The sequence below is a fragment of the Budorcas taxicolor genome, chromosome 3 (assembly GCF_023091745.1).
Source record: "Budorcas taxicolor isolate Tak-1 chromosome 3, Takin1.1, whole genome shotgun sequence".
NCBI classification, from domain to species: domain Eukaryota; kingdom Metazoa; phylum Chordata; class Mammalia; order Artiodactyla; family Bovidae; genus Budorcas; species Budorcas taxicolor.
In genome coordinates, this window is record NC_068912.1 from 32,583,972 (window position 1) to 32,601,324 (window position 17,353).

Below are 17,353 nucleotides of genomic sequence, written 5' to 3' on the forward strand. Positions count from 1 at the left end.
TTTCCATTATGCTGAAAAAGATTCTAGCACCTGAGTCTGTAGCTTCAACTCACTAAAACCTAGTATAGTGTAGAAGATAAGGCTGGACCAGGATTCAGAAGATATGGATTCTAGTCTCCATTTGGAAAAGGAACAACTGTTGTGACACTGGTATGCCATTTAGCTTCTCCAAACCTCAGTTTCCACTGTAGGCAGTTAACATCTGCTGTGTCTATCTCATAAGACAATGATGTAACTCTGCCAAATTTAATTATCTTTCCTTCTTTTTTCCTTTGTCCTACCTTGTGACATCTGATCTACCCTAGCATTTTCTTGTATGAACTTCTCTACCCCAGATGCTGGAGAAGTTGCTAGCAAGCAAAGATAGTGAAAACTTCCCTTTCCTGCTACATTCTAGCAAAGAAATGAAAGGTTTCACTACCACTGCTAAGCAAGATTACATGGAATTGATGGAATCATCAAAAGTGCAAGAAAGAGTTCTGGATGCCAGGCAAAGCAGCACAGCTATGTGTATCCATGATTATGGAAGTGGTATAAATAAGAATCAATAGTAAGATACCTCATTTTAGTCAATAGTTTAAACTTTTGCTGTTTGCCTCTTCATTCAAGCAGTTGAACTACACACAATAGAAACAGATCTGGTTTATAGTTACTGAGGACACCTGTTTTTTGTTTCAAACTTGTAGCCAGAAAAGGAGAGTGGAAATATTCAATAATTGCCAAGAGAGGCACAAGCCTCTCTTATTTTAAATCTGGGGCAAGGGCTTGAGATTCTGAGAGCTACTAACCAGTCAATCCTAAAGGAAACCTGAATTTTCATTGGAAGGACTGATGTTGAAGCTCTAATAGCTTGGCCATGTGATACAAAGAGCTGACTCACTGGAAAAGACCCTAATCCTGGGAAAGACTGAAGGCAGGAGGAGAAGGAGATGACAGAGCGTGAGATGGTTGGATGTTATCACCAACTCAATAGGCATGAGTCTGAGAAAACTTCAGGAGACAGTGAAGTACAGGCAAGCCTGGTGTGCTGCAGTCCATGGGGTCACAGAGTCAGACACGACTTAGCAGCTGAGGAACAACAACAAAGACCTATTAAACTCCTCTGGACTTTTAAGATTATGGTTCTCTTTTTACAAAGGGAAAAAAGACATAATCTCAAGGGCGACAACTGTCACAACAAAAAACCTTCCAAGAGGGAAAATAAACATAGCACTCCCATGTTTTAAGTTAAACAGTTTTATACAAAATAGAAAGGTCACAGGACACATGTTGACGATGTAGCTGACTTAATCTTATTTACTAAAGAACAAAAATAAATTTTGTTTAAAAATTTAAAAAGTGACATTAAAACTTAGTTTATCTTCCACTGAATAAAACTGAGGAAAAAAGACTGGCTTTCGGATTATATGTTTATTTAAAAAAATAAAATGGATCGACAAAGTTACCACATTATTATGCATGCTAACAGGATTTCCCAAGCCCATGAGATACCATATCTTGAGCAATAAAAAAATGACTTCCTCAACAATGTAAAGATAGGAAACTTTTCAATCCAAATTCAAAATCTTTATCAAGTTCCACCTCATAAGCTAGTAGAATATATCTGTGCCACAAGCTGAGCTCCTTAGTAAAGAAAGCTTGAGAAGATACTAAACAAGGATGTCACTAAAAAGATGATGATTTGTTAAAATTATAAAGCAACGAATTTTGGCCTGGAAATATTCTACATCAGAAATCTCCACCACTGGGGATCTGCCCCCCATGACAATTTTACTCTGAATCCAGGATAATTACAAACACATGGTATTTTTTTCTTGCATGCTTTCTTGGGCCAACCCTGCATGAAAACACGTACATTTACAGGATGGAACTTGAAATTCCCATTCTCACACAGGGATAGTTAAGAAGTGTTATCAATAACAAAGAATAAAAGTTATACAACATTGATTATTATAAATTATTCTTGGTCTTAACCGCCCCATTCTCCTTAATATGTTCGGATTCTTTCCTGCAGAAAACATTAGCTTCCTATGTAACATCAGTTACATCATTAATGATGATTAGAATGAGCTGTGGAGACCTTGATTCTGAAGACATGTATATGCAGGTGAGATGCAATCTGATTGCAAACACTGACACAGTAGCGAATCAAATCAAAGAAAGAGAAGACCTGGAAAATACAAAAAAAAGAGAGATTATTAGATTCTCAGCACCTGCTCAGGCCATCCCTAAAGCCGGAGAGGCTTCTAACTTTCTCTTCTCCTGAAATCCATCTTCAATTCCATACGATTTAATAACTCAATTTCCCCACAGATCTCCTTTATACCAAGGAGCAACAAACTTAGTGAATATTTTATGCTTTGTGGACCATACTTTGTCACACTGTTCAACTGTGCCTCTGAAGCATAAGAGCAACCACAGACAAGATATAAATGACAGGGCATTCAAGAAAACTTTATTTACAAAACCTGACCACTGGCCCACACAGTATAGTCTGCCAACTACTGCTTTATAGTCGGAAATACGGAATTTATGAGCCAGGATGTAGGCAGGACTAATAATACAAAAGAATGACTAAAGACAAAGTCACAAGGAACTCTCATGAAGTCCCATAAATGTTTTCTGGTATTCTAAATCATTACAATTAAAAAAAAATTTTTTTGGCCACACCCATGGCATGTGGGATCTTAGTTCCCTGATCAGGAACAGAACCCAAGTTCCTCATTTTGGCAGGTGGAGTTTTAACCACTGGATAACCAGGGAAGTCCCTAAATCATTATATGATCTCTCTCTCAGGACTGGCCCACTGAAACAAGAAAACAAGCAGCCTCCAAATCATGAAATAGAACACAGTACAAAACTTACCAGGGCTATCCAAAGTACAATATATTCATCAATAAAGCTGTTAAAATACTGGTCCAGAAACAAAAGTGCTGGACCTATGAATGCTGTGTCATGTAAGTGCATCTCACTTTTAGTCATGTGTGCCACCTATGAATAAAAGAGAATCAGTGATGTCGGCAGCCATTTTCATTTTACAGCAATTGTGAGCTACACAGTAATCAGTATTGTGATCAAATATCATGTTTCAAGAATCCTTTAGCAGTATCTACTGAATGTTCAAAACTAAGATGACAACACAGAGTGGGTTTGAGAGCTATACACTGAAGGTATGTACCATGACAACTAAATCCCCCCAAAAGCTCTTCACAAAGAGCCTTAAGTGTACAGAATGAGAATGAAGAATAGACACAAACTAAATAATCAAATTAAACTGTGGATAGAAGAGTTGCAGAGGTTTTAGGCGCTTCTGTTAATCTCAAATTGTAGCTTCATGTAACAGTAAAAACAGTTCCTACGTTGATGTCAAGAGATTTTGACTGGAGGAGAGCAAACTCTAGAATTGCTTAAGAAACTGTGAAATAAAAAACTCTGGCCATAAAACCAAAATAAGAAAGTTAAAAACAAAACTGGTGCTTACCACAAGCTTATTGGTGATTTTGGCAGATACAAAACCAAATGTCAATATATAAAGACAGGGATGCTTTTCGAAAAGCTGAACTGCTGATTTCTTATAAATCATTGCAGCTAATGTAATTACTGATCCAATATGGAGGAAAGGAGAAAGGACACTTGTTCCCTGTTTAGAATAAAAAGAAGTGAGGAATTAGTGGTATTCTATACTGATAAGATACTATATGGATCTGCTTGATGTAAGACAGCAACGAAACTTCTAAGAACCTCATGGTGTCTGAAAGCCAGCAATTTTTATAACTGAATACCAGAACTACTAGGGAAAAGTAGCAGTGTGGACTGGTTAGGCACAAACTGATTTTACGTAAAGAGGCCAGACATATTTTACAAAGCAGATTACACTCTAAAAAAGATACATGTTTTTAAAAGTGTGTGTGTGAGTATATGTGCGTGCACAAAAATATGCAAATATGAGCATATAAATCTTTACATGTGTAAATAAAACAGAAGTTTCAGACACTACCTTTTTCTTTAACGCTAAGTGCAAATTCTCAATTAACAAGTGATTTTTAATTAATTCAAATAACAACTCAAATGAAAAAGCAATTACAAAACTAAGTCCGAGCACAGAGATTACAAAACTAAGTCTGAGCACAGACAATCACCGGAAATCTTAAGAAATACTTACTGCTATCGTTGATCCATTTTTTCCAACACCACCTGTGAAGATTACACGGAAGTAATTTGTACAGGAAAATATGGTCCCTGCTACAGTACAAAGCGCAGGAAAAATTTTCATTTGAATATTCAGCACTGGAATCTTTAACAGGTAGAGAGAGAGAGCAATTAATATATATATATATACACATATACAGATTAAAATAACAAAACATATACTTGATTCATATTCTGATATATTCTCCATTCCTTCTATAGTTTGTAAATACTCAAACTGATGGAAGTTTCCCTAGCCTTTCCATTATAAACAACATAACAAGTCTCAACAAATGAGAGACTACATAAAAATTAATCTTGCTTCTGATACAACTTAAAAAAAAAAACGGATTCAACTTTATTAGTCTGTGTCATAGCTAAGTTCACCTAACACATCCCAGAAGTCTGGCAACACTGAATCAGGTTATCCTCTAGCCTTTTTATAAAAGAAGTATGCTTTGCCTTTTTCTTTGTGCATTTTTTGAACTCTATTGATAAATCTGTAACTAGTTATTAATTGTTATGAGAAAAGCATAGAGTACAAAGAACTAGAAGTATGTGCAACAAGATTAAAAAAAATCTCCAAACTTGAGAATGGAAGACAAAAGTTCTACTGAAAAGAGGTCCCAGTTCCAAACTGTTGGAATATAAGCTGCTAGCAAAAGCAGAGAGCAACTAAGAAAGCATTCATATTCAAGAAGCTTCTGATAATCTCAAATTGTAGCTTCACATAAAAGTAAAAACAGCTCCCATATTGATGTCAAGAGGTTCTCATTGGAGGACAGAAAACTCAGGGACAGGAGGAAAAATACATGATACACACCCAAGCAGCTACAGCTCTATAATTGTGTATCCAAAATTTTAACATACAAGTTTACTTTTCAGAAGAAGTAAGTAATAAATTTTTGTAGTGTATGGAAAATATGAATCAATTTACCCAAGGTAAGGGCGTGCGGGTGGGGGGGGGGCGCGGCTCAGTAGATTGAGATCAGGTATCTAACCTTGCAAACACAATAACCTCATTTAAAACAAAACACACTTGTACTAAATCTTAAAAATCATTTTAAATTTCCTTTTTACACCTCTCTTTTTAGCTTTTCTGAAGTCTCCAATTTTGTCCAGTATGGAAGGAAAAGAAAGCAACAGTAAAATGATAAATTCTATTAAGAGAAACAGAATGGTTCTAGAAATAAGATCCCAAAAGCTATGGTTTTCCAATAGCAATCATTCCAAAACAATGGTTTAATAGGTAATGCGTTCTTACGATGAAGACATTTTAATCAGGGCTATTTATACTTTTCAGGGCTGCCATCTGCCCGTATTTTAAAAATCAAATAAATGTGAAATTGCCCATTCTTTTTGTGTTTAAAACCCCATGAAGATTGATAGATACAAAATTAAACATTTAGATACTCTGTTTCTTTAAAACTCTCAAGAACTCAGTTTATTTACACAACTCTATGACCTCTTGCAAAACTGTAGTCTAAAAAACAGGGGAAAATCAACTATTCAAATTTCAAGTTGTACTGTGGCAGTGTTTAATTTTCTAAAATGAAATAGGTCAACTTAAAAAATTAAGCCCAGAACTTTATGGAGCACCTTAAATTGTCCCCTTTTTTCTCTAATTGATCTCCAAACTCTTACAGTCCAAATTCAAAGTTTGTTTCCAATAAAGGAGAAAATCAACACCACAGGTTGCTCTGAACTCCAAGAGATTTCTTCTTCTTTTTTTTTTTGCTCTCATTCAGAAAACTAAAGATATCACAATCTAAATCTGATGCACCTGGCTGAAATTCAATACTCTGGCTAGTTCCCCTTTCCCTCTAGACAAAGGACCTGCCTGGCAAAGGAGGAAATACTACACTCTTTCAGATTTCAAAGGAAGCAAAGCATTAATCCATTACAGCGGCATGCCTTTATTAGGGCCAGGGTACTAAATGAGTGCCAGTGACTTAGTGCCACAACTAAATGAGAGTGTAGCAGTAATTTGTGCCACAACTGAACTGAATAGCATCACTGCTGCTAAGTCGCTTCAGTCGTGTCTGACTCTGTGCGACCCCGTAGACAGCAGCCCACCAGGCTCCCCCGTTCCTGGGATTCTCCAGTCAAGAACACTGGAGTAGGGTGCCATTGCCTTCGCCAGTGCATGACAGTGAAAAGTGAAAGTGAAGTCGCTCAGTCGTGTCCGACTCTTAGCGACCCCATGGACTACAGACCACCAGGCTCCTCCATCCATGAGATTTTCCAGGCAAGAGTACTGGAGTGGGTGCCATTGCCTTCTCCAGAATAGCATCACAACTGTATTTAAAATTTGGTGAAAATGGTTTAGGATCATGGAAATTTTTGCTCTTTGAAAGAACAAACAGTAATATTACAAAAGCCAGCCAAAGCCTGGGCCACAAACCAAGCTACAGACTTAGGGGCAAAGAATCATAAACATTCTTAGGGCCCTCTTCACCTCTGTCATATATGATAGCTATATACACCAAAACATTCACTCCTGAATGTAGGTTTATGCTTAAATTGATTTTTATATTCTCTAGAACCCTGGATATTGTAGGTGTTCAATATAAACTTGTCAAATAGATTAAGATGTCCTCCCTTTCTCTTACTCTCCATGTAGAACTTTTTTGAGATGCTATGCAGACACATCCTGCCCCCTCATTAAGAAGGAAAAAGGAAGTTAGCTACAAGAAAATGAGGCAACGTGAAGGAAAAGCTGAAGTCAAAGGAATCCCAAGTCCTACCATGTGATTCCTTAAAGATCAGCCCAACTGAAGCACCTATAAAAAGTACTAAAAGAGTTGTCACTTTCACCTCACTCAAGATCAAGGAGGGTGGACACATTCTGTCTTTCTCAACCCTTCTCCTTCTGTCCTCATCTTCCTGGAACGTGTTCAAGGTGATGAAAGTGCATCCACTTTATAGACACTGACAGAAAGCTGTATTAAAGACACCTTCATCTCAGGCCTACTCAGGCCTACTAAGAGTGTCCTCAGTCTGAGGCTGGAAAGAATACAAACTCACTTGGGTCACAGTGTCTGCTCTATAGCTAGGGTGAAATCCTCAAGTTGTTGCTTAGTCTGGTTGTTGTTAAGTTGTGTCTGACTCTGTAACCCCATGGACTGTGGCCCACCAGGCTCCTCTGTCCATGGGATTCTCCAGGCAAGACTAGTGGAGTGGGTTGCCACTTCCTTCTCCAAAGGGTCTTCCTGACCCAGGGATCTAACCCCTGACTCCTGCTTGGCAGGCAAATTCTTTACCACTGGGCCACCTGGGAAGCCCAAAATCCTTTGGACTCATGCCATAAATTATACAACCAAATAATACCAATCTAATGTAATTCATTTTCCAGAGATGAAAAAAATCTTAAACTCTCAGGTTTACAGATTAAAACAGACACAGGTTTTGGTTGAATTGCTCAGATTAAAGCAAAATATCAGTTACTAATAAAACACTCTTATAGGCTTTGTAAATTTCAGCAGAAAGTATAATTTTGAGATTAGATACTTTCTTCCAAAGAATGTGGATATGTCTGTTTGTAAGTTATGACCAACCTAGACAGCATTTTAAAAAGCAGAGACATTACTTTGCCAACAAAGGTCCACCTAGTCAAAGCTATGGTTTTTCCAGTAGTCATGTATGGCTGTGAGAGTTGGGACTATAAAGAAAGCTGAGTGCCAAAGAATTGATGCTTTTGAACTGTGGTGTTGGAGAAGACTCTTGAGAGTCCCTTGGACTGCAAAGAGATCCAACAAGTCCATCCTAAAGGAAATCGGTCCTGAGTGTTCACTGGAGGGACTGATGTTGAAGCTGAAACTCTAATACTTTGGCCACCTGATGCAAAGAGCTGACTCACTTGAAAAGAGCCTCATGCTGGGAAAGATTGAAAGCAGGAGGAGAAGGGGACTACAGAGGATGAGATGGTTGGATGGCATCACAGATTCAATGGAGATGAGTCTGAGTAAACTCCGGGAGCTGGTGATGGACTGGCGCACAGCAGTCCGTGGGGCTGCAAAGAGTCGGACACGACTGAGCGACCGAACTGAATGTCTGATTTACTTAAGTATAAAGGCACTCCTGAAGTCTTTCAGTTTATCAGTAAGATATCTAATGAATTCTACCTAATGAATTCTGAAACTTCACCTGTAATGTTTGTGTGTACGCTCAGTCATGTCTGACTCTGGGACCCCATGGGCTGTGGACCGCCAGACTCCTCCGTCCATGGCAATTTTCCAGGCAAGAATACTGAAGTGTGTTGCCATTTCCTCCTCTCAGGGAAATCTTCCTGACCCAGGGATGAATTCTCTATCTCTTGTGTCTCCTGAATTGGTAGGTGGATTCTTTACCAACTGCGCCACTTGGGAAGCTCTTCTCCTGTAAAACCCCTCACCTGTAATAAACCCACCATTTGCCTAAACTGGATTCTAGAAGGTGTCTCCTATTTTAACACACATTTATTTAACACACATCAACTGCTACTTAAATAATCAAATGTCAGTGAAAGTAACCAGCAGGGGATTTTATGTGGATCCCTTCCAAAGTAATATTCCTTTTTTCAAGAGTGATATATATGATAGAAGATAGTTCCAGGACATCCCAAAAGGATATATTCTTTTGGAGAAGCAATACACCAAAAAATGTCTTGTTTCTTGCAATGTATAAACTATGCAGTCACTTTTGTGCATGAGAATAATTTCTTTTCTTAAAACACGGGGGAAAAGAAACACAAACCACACACACAAATCCTAACCAACCTAAACAAACAAAAACTAACTACAACCTCTGGTAAAACAAACAAACAAAATCTCTTTGAAGGAAAAAAAAAAAAAACAAAAAGTAGATGATCAATAAGCAGTAGATGGAAATCACTTACCTTTGCAAAACAGCTGATCTTCTAAAATCAGCTTTAAGAAGACATTTGCACTGTTTTTATTTGTTTTCACCATAAAACTGCTTTCTTAAATATCAATAAAAGTCTTTAAATGAGGATTTGGAAGGCAATTTCCATTTTATGTCCTCAGGCTCAAAAGACAAAAAATTCATTCCTGGGCCCTAAATAAATATCTCCTCTCCACTTTGGCACACAAATAAATCAGGGCACTGGAAGTATAGTCTTTCCTGAACTAAGACAATGCATTTCAAAACACCTTATTCAGCCATGAGCTCATGGGGTCATGTATAAACAAAAAAAGAAATAAGAGTGGTTGAAATCAATTATGGGAATCTGTACTGAAAACTGCTCAAAGAACACAAATATTTCTCTAAGCCTCTGAATATCACCAGAGAGGACAAGTCCTTTCCTTTTAGTTTAATGATGGTAACAGTAGAACCAATGATACTAATGATAAGACATGGGTCTGGGAATCTGTTTCCTTATTGCAACCTAACCTCACTAATCCTGGAATTGAATTGCTGGGTCTGGGACCTCCAATTCAGTCTTGGGTCTGAGAGTTCCTCAGATTACTTCTTTAAACATATAATAAAAAAGAATGATTGTATATATCTTGTCAATAAAGACAGGACAAAATATTTGATCCTTTTAAAGAAAAATAATTTCTGTTATGCACATGTACAGATTCTGTATATAAATCCTAATAAAGGGAACATGTTTACTTGAAGCAAATTTACTGCCAGGTATCACCTAAAAATTAAGGATATGTGTATAGCCTGCGTGAATACACAACTACATTGACAACAATGCTTTCCGTACTTCCATGCTGATATGGATAATTAGGTATATATACTTGATGTTGACTTGTTTCTAGACAATTAAGCCAGAAATTCTATTTTTTGCTATTGATATGTTGAAACACTACAGGTAATTTATATGTGTATAAGAGATGCAAAGTAAATTTGGAGGGGGAGATATTTTGGTATAAAACACAAAGCCTATGAAAAAAATAATATAGTCAAGCGATAAAAAAAATTAAGTGAGAGACAAGCTTTAGGCTTTATAAAATAGTTTCAGGAGAAGACTACTTTAACTTCTCTTCTACAGCCAAATTGTTTAAAACTATTACCTACTTAACATTTTTATAGCTACTTATAACTGTTTACTATTTAGCCTACAAGAGAGCATAAGAAATAACTATATGAAATCCAAGATCTACAGAGAGATACATATATATAGGACATGTTTATGTATCTATAGATCTTGGATTTCACTAGAGACAGTACTGGCATTTGAGACTAATGTGTAAAAAAGATGTGATTTTGAATGATACTATGCATGAACAGTTTCAGAATTTTCCTGATTGACTAACGATTATTTTTATTCTTTTATTTCCCTCCTCACAAGGCTATCCTGTCAACAAAAGCCATTATGCAATTTCTGGTAATAAATACTTAGGGAAACATGTTAATTATACTTCCTTGAGTATCAAATTCACCATCATTAAATGAGTTAGGTAAAGGGAAAATTTTGCTGAGTAAATTTCCCTTATACTTAAATATTAATCTGACTTTTAAGAACTGTGTTTGTTTCAGTTCAGTTCAGTTCAGTCGCTCAGTCGTGTTCGACTCTTTGCGACCCCATGAATCACAGCATGCCAGGCCTCCCTGTCCACCACCATCTCCCGGAGTTCACTCAGACTCACGTCCATCGAGTCCGTGATGCCATCCAGCCATCTCATCCTGTGTTTGTTTAGGAGTAGGAAAAATTCCAAATGTAAGACCAGCCACAACTTCTCTTGAGGGCTTATCATTTGATGGAGACTGTTCCTGAGTGCTTTACACATACTCATTTAATCCACAAAATAACCTTATCAGACAGGTACTATTATTGTCCTCATTTTATAAGAGGAGAAAACTAAGCCACAGAGAGTTGAACAACAGATCAAGTTCACTCAGTAGGCAGTGAAGCCAGTACCAAACTCAGGCAGTCTGGTTCCTTAGCCTGTGTTCTTGACGCCCCTGTATTATATATATTATATTCTTTCTCCAGAAGTTTGTGGGAAGGAACTTGTGTTTCTTGGGGATGACTATATTTCAGGTCAGGTTGAAAATCAGGGTCTCAGCTTGTTGAAACAATCCTACAGCATTTATTTCAATAAGCATTTATTCTGTTCTGGGGTCAGAATTAATTTACTACCAAAATTCATTATTCAGCTTTAAGCATACAGTGGACAAACTAGTAGACTCCTGTAGTTCAGCTGGAGAATAAAAGGTCTGACTTAGTCTTGTCATTGGTTAACTTGATACACTACCTGCTGTTCCCTCACTTATACAATGGGATAACAAATAATAATTCTGAAAGCCTTTAACAATACCCTTGAAATGGACCTACTGAACCACATAACTCCAAATAGTAAAATTCACTATGCCCTAAAGAGAAGCTTGTGTCTTAACGTTGCTGTGACTTTTTGTTTTCGGAAAGAACAAAATAATTTGACATATCACCTTTTAACTGGATTATACTGGATTAGAAAAACACAAGCAAAAGACAACATGCATTACGTGGGATACACAATGTGAAGAGTTACCATAGATTGCCAAAAAGGTGGTCCTCCAATCACTGCCAGCAAATGCATGATTATTATGAAGATTTGCACTTCAGTCACATCAATTCTGATTAGGTACAAAAAGCCAAAAAAGCAGAATTACTCAAAACAATTTCAAGTTAATTACTTGCAAGCTTAGCAGCATTCCTCTATCATGCACAATAGAAAAAAAATCTCAAATATTGAGGAAAGGGGAAAAGGAGGTGTCAAAAATTTGTTATGAGCAAAATCAAATAAAATCCAGGGCATTTTCATTTAATTTAATCAATTTCACAGAGCAATAAAAACCCCTCCTTTCTAAAGAAAATTTCTGAAGTTGGGTTGAAACTATAGCTTAACCTTTCTCACCAAAAAAAAAAAAGAAAGAAAAAGAAAAAAATAAGTGTGTGTATTAAATTTTGAATGTCAAGCAGAGGACTACACTGTACTGGTATATGAGATCTTGAAATAAGTGCTTTGTAGTATCAAATGGAAGAAATGGTGAGCTTTTACTAAAGTAACCTAAATCACAGATGCAAAACTTACTGTCCTTTTTATTCATTTAATGCCTTCCATGGTATGGGTGTGGAAAAAAATTCACCCAATTTTCAAATTCTTATGCTAATTAGGTCAATTACTCTAAGACATCCAGAAAGAAGATACTGAAAGCAGTCAAGAATTAGCTTTGAGGTTGTTGAAAATGATCTTTACAGTTAAGAAGAGACAAACCTGGTACAAAAACAGGGCAGTAGAAATTAGAAGTCTGAGAGTCTGAAAAAAGAATATGGGCAAAAAGACTGAGAAGTAAAGCATAAAGTGGTGTTCCTTTCCCTCTATAAACCAGCACTTTATATAATCTTGAGACTGTCCTTCTCAGATTATTGGGTCCAAATGCCTTTCAGTTTCGATGATTTACCCTACGGTACGCTCACACAGAATGTCTGTACAAGGTGATTTATCACAGCATTATTCATGGTAGCAAAGCTTTAAAAATATCTCTCAATGAGGGAATAGTTATAGAAAGTATGGTATTGTACTTCCATACAAGGGACTATTGGGTAGTTTTTTAAAAAAAGAGTGGGACAGCTCTCTATCTGGTGATATGGAAAAATATCAGTTATATTAGGTGAAAAAAAAAAAGTTGCAGAAAAGTATATGCTACTTTTTGTGTAAAAAAAAAAGAAGAAAAATAATATTCCATTTTAATTTTTGCCAATAATTACATAACAAATTTCTGGAAGGATACCTTACAAACTAAGAACAGTGGGTACCTACTGGAGAGGGCAGTGTGAGAACTGGACAGCTGGGAAATGAGGATGAGAAGAGACTATTCACTGCATAACTTTTTTATAATGTTAGTTTTTAAACAAAGTGAATAATTTATCTTTTAAGATAAACTAAAAAAAAATTAGTCTAAGAAAGTGGACAGCAACAACAGCAAGGAGGTTCAAATTCTAGAGCAAAACAGAGTCCCCATTTCTAAAATTGATACTTCAAGCAGACAATCTATAATGTGAGCTTAAGAAATGTGAGTTTTATGCTCATAATAAACAACTAGACTGAAGCCAGTCTCTCAAAACTGAAGAAACTGATCTTTGATTGCTCAAGAATGTTTTTTAAACAGAAGCGTATTAAGCTGCAAACATAGTGATGTAGTTATCTTGATACACACATTTATTGGAAAGAAAAATGGACTGAATTAGGCTAAAAAGAATCTGTAGAGCTGACCTGGTGAGTGATGTTGCCAATAAGGGGAATTACACTCAGTAGCAGACTCAGGAGACTGAGCAGGTGTCAAAGATGATCGATTCTGTCTTGGGTGGAGGAGGGCAGACATCTTACAACATTTTGCTGGATATATGAAGTAGCCTTCTGGGAGGGGAAGGGCCAGAAGTATAGAATTACAAAATAAAAATGGAGGGAACCTCATGCAATTAATCTATGTACCTTGGATGAATGTAAGAGATTAGGAAACATGAATGATCTTTACAAAGCCCCAAACTGGGATTCCTAGGGAAATTTTAATGGATTTTATAACTTGTTTGGAAACTTTGGAAGACAGAATTTTGTAAACCATTCAGATAATATCACTGAATTTAGATCAACAATGTCTTAATGTTAGGAAGGAGAGTCAAGGAAAACTTACTTACCAGTTGGTAATTAGTTAAGAATATTTTTTCCCATGTGATTATATGATTTAGGGGAATACTCTGTACTCCCTCCTACTCTCAATCATGAGAACTGGCTATTACCACTCCTGGATGTGTGGCTCTAATCATTCTAATGAGTATCAGTCTAATCACTGACTGTTCATGAAAAAGGGTGCAGTGTGAGGCTATCCCCAAAGACAGAAAAAGCAAGCTAAGAGGGACACGGGGCAGAAACAATTAACAGTGAACAAGAATTAATAATTCTGTTTAGAAGAGAATTGGTTACCTGACAGTCCATTTTTTCATCCTCCACTAGGAAGTCTCTCAGTATGGGGTGAATTTACTGTGACACATATTAGGAGGGGGCTCATCTTAAGTTTTTTTGGCTATACAGGAAAGACATAATTATCTAGAGGGAAAATTCTATATAAAGGCAGGAATTTGGCATTTCTATAGCCACTTGCTTATTATTTTTTCTTCAAAATGACAACATGGGTGATAATATTTCCAAGTGCTGGAACTATTTCTCTAAAACAAAAGCAAACAACAAAAAAATCAATCTCCACAACCCCAGCAAAAAATAAACCCTTCAGAGTACAAAGGCTATGGGGTAGAAAACCACGTAAAACACCACAGTGATTTTTTCAAAAGACATGGGAAAACAAATCTCATATCTGTAGGATTAGAGTTCTACAGCCTAAGAGTTTCAGAGAGGGGGGAACTAGATGATAGTAAATACAATTTTCTATAACCATGAAAGTATTTAAATGTCTTGACTGGGATTGCTTAATAATTTCTTACTTCTACTTTATTTTAGAATAGGTTTTGTCAAAGAACAAAAGAAAACTCCCCAAATGCTATGGATAAATCTATGAGTGCTCTGGTCAGAACACAAAAAATTACTACAACAAGCCAACCAAACAATATCCTGGTGGTTGTCACAGAAGAAAGATGGAAAAAAGCAAACTAGTTGTGGAGACAGCTCTCTCATTTTTCTGATTGGGAGGCTGCAAGTGTGGCAGTCCTGAGTCAAAGTAACCTTAGACACTCAGAGCAAATCCCTTAGTCCATCACTCCTTACAGCATCCTAGTGATCTATTGATTAAGAGGTAAAGATATCAGGGTGTCCTAAATAAATATGAGTAATTTAAACTTCTGAACAGGAAATAGAAATTTTCTAGTTGTAGTGACGATCTTAGGGAGCATTCATCACCAGAGAAAGGCAGCTTAGAAAGTTCCCTGATCAGGACAATTATTACATGAGAAGTACAGCTTTTAAAAGTGTTTAAGGGATATAACAACTCCAAATTATTTAAGTTACCTAATTGTAAAGAAAATTTCTATTCTGAATGTTTCATTTTATGCATTTGGTTTGAATTCCAACAAGACTCAGCATTAACTGAGGGATGTGAAGGGATTTAACTGACATTCTGTGAACATCGATAAGTATGTTAATCATCATTTCCTAGAATTTTTAATATCAGAAATAAGACAATTTAATCTAGTTTTTTTCTACATATAACATATGTATTACTTGCAGTTAATTTGGAAATTAATTTTTCTGTTAAACTACATATAGTAAATATGATTTTGTTTTAACTGGGTTGGCTATTAACTTGGTAAACAGAGACTGTGCACTAGCGTTAAATTCACAATGTCACAGAAATTCTGATTTGTATAATCTGACTTGTCAGTTATTTTAAAAGAAGCATTCTTCTTAGAAGTCACTGAAGCGGGCTGGAGTCCTAGTTAAGGATTAGATTGTTATTAATTACAGATTTGCAATTATTTGTAAATGAATCTGATGTTCTAGGGAACTTATATATAAGCAGAATTGGATGGCATCATCGACAATGGATATAAATTTGAGCAAACTTCAGGAGATGGTGAAGGACAGGGAGCCTAGTGTGCTGCAGTCCATGGGGTTGCAAAGAGTCAGATTTGACTTAGTGGCTGTATTGGTATTGGTAGACTGAGGACTGACCTAGAAATTCAACATATTGCCTTCCAATATTTTACTTTCTACCCTTGATAAGGGGAAAATTGGGCATGACAAATTTAATGTTAATAACATTAAACATATAGCTAACAGACAACTAAGAGTATTTTAAAGTCAAGTGTTATATATAAAGCCTAAGCCTCTATCTTTGAAATATTTAAAACAGTACTATCTACCACATGAACGACTATAGGGATCTTTAAGAGTATCTGAGAAAACTAAAACAAAACAACCCATTCAGTGACTTCGAATAAGAGAAAAATAGGCAAAGGCTAGAGCAGAACAAGTCCTCTAAGAGGAACGAAAGTTTAGGTCTCAAATTTAAGGGGCAGCCTATTCCTATCACCTTTGGAAACAGAAAAATTAGAAGAGAGGACTCTTCTCTCATTTAGTAATAATCTCAGAGTTAAATAAAGAGGTCATAGACACATATATGATAAGCACTGTAGTCAGCACATAGCATGTTTTTTACTTTTTGAACCTTCACAACTATCCTAGGAGGTAGGAAACATTACCACCATTTATAGATGAGGAAAATCTGGTCAGATATGGTAAGTGACTTTTTCAAGGTTATAGAATGATAAGTGGAAGAGTCTTGAAAGAAATTAATGTTGTTCCTCCATATTAGAAGAGTGCTAAAATTCTTCTAATTTTCAGTCTACTAATCATCTGGGACAAACATCTGACATATGCTTTTAACTTGCTGTCTTTAAGATGTCTGTATGTTTTAGCATGACACTTCTCACATTCTAACACAATTTTCCCTAAAATGGCAGAATACAACAGGCAATAGCTAATACAGGTTTAGACACTAATAAACTGAAATAAGTTGGAAATAAATTAGAAAGAACAACTCTTTCTGAAGCTTAGAACTTCCTCTGAACTTTGTAAATAAAAAAGAAAATACATCTGACAATTTCATTTCTATGATCAAATCAGTTAAAGCAACACACATTAAAAGCAAAGGAAAATCTAGGCAAGTTAGCAATTGATAAAAGTGAAGACAATATATCTGGAGAAAAAAATGTATTTCTAAAACATTTTTCATGATGGTAAAATTAAAATGCATTTTTAAAAACATTTTAATAGGAAGTGCTCTATAAACAGAAAGTACTTTGTTATAGACAGACAAAGTGAAGGTAAAAGAGTAAATATCCTATTAATATAATAAAGAACACTAGTGGAAAAAACTTTTGGTAAGTTTAATATTAATAAATGAGCTATCAAAAATTATAAATCTAGACAACTGCAGTGAGAACAAAGCTTCAGGTCTTTGGAGAAAGTACTAGAAACAGGCTAAAGGTAAAGGAGAGCTATAGAATGACACATCCTGAACTATGCACATTGTTCTGCTCGGGGAGGGAATCTCCCAAATAACTATGCCAATATGTTGTAATTCAACTGAAAATGGCTCCAGTTTTGCTTCTAAAACATGCCTATAGTACTTCTTAATATATTCCATATTCCAAGTTAATTTGAAAAAATGGTGTAGGAGATCCCTATTAATTTGTCCCCACAGCCACCACTACCACCAT

General features: G+C 36.2%; 1 protein-coding gene across 2 annotated transcripts in view; it reads right to left on the reverse strand.

Annotated features, from left to right (window-relative positions):
- Positions 1 to 1,455: 1,455 nt before the first annotated feature.
- The window catches only part of CEPT1 (choline/ethanolamine phosphotransferase 1), a 39,098-nt gene continuing 23,200 nt past the window's right edge, over positions 1,456 to 17,353 (reverse strand). Inside the window, exons 5-9 of one of the 2 annotated variants that reach the window (XM_052636945.1) lie at positions 11,673 to 11,757; positions 4,163 to 4,294; positions 3,482 to 3,640; positions 2,866 to 2,991; positions 1,456 to 2,170 (exon numbers count right to left, since the gene is read on the reverse strand). In XM_052636945.1, coding sequence (XP_052492905.1) covers positions 2,051 to 2,170; positions 2,866 to 2,991; positions 3,482 to 3,640; positions 4,163 to 4,294; positions 11,673 to 11,757 — 622 coding nt within the window. In that variant the 3' untranslated portion in view covers positions 1,456 to 2,050. The remainder of the gene's footprint in view (positions 2,171 to 2,865; positions 2,992 to 3,481; positions 3,641 to 4,162; positions 4,295 to 11,672; positions 11,758 to 17,353) is intronic. The other variant, XM_052636944.1, reaches the window with a different exon arrangement.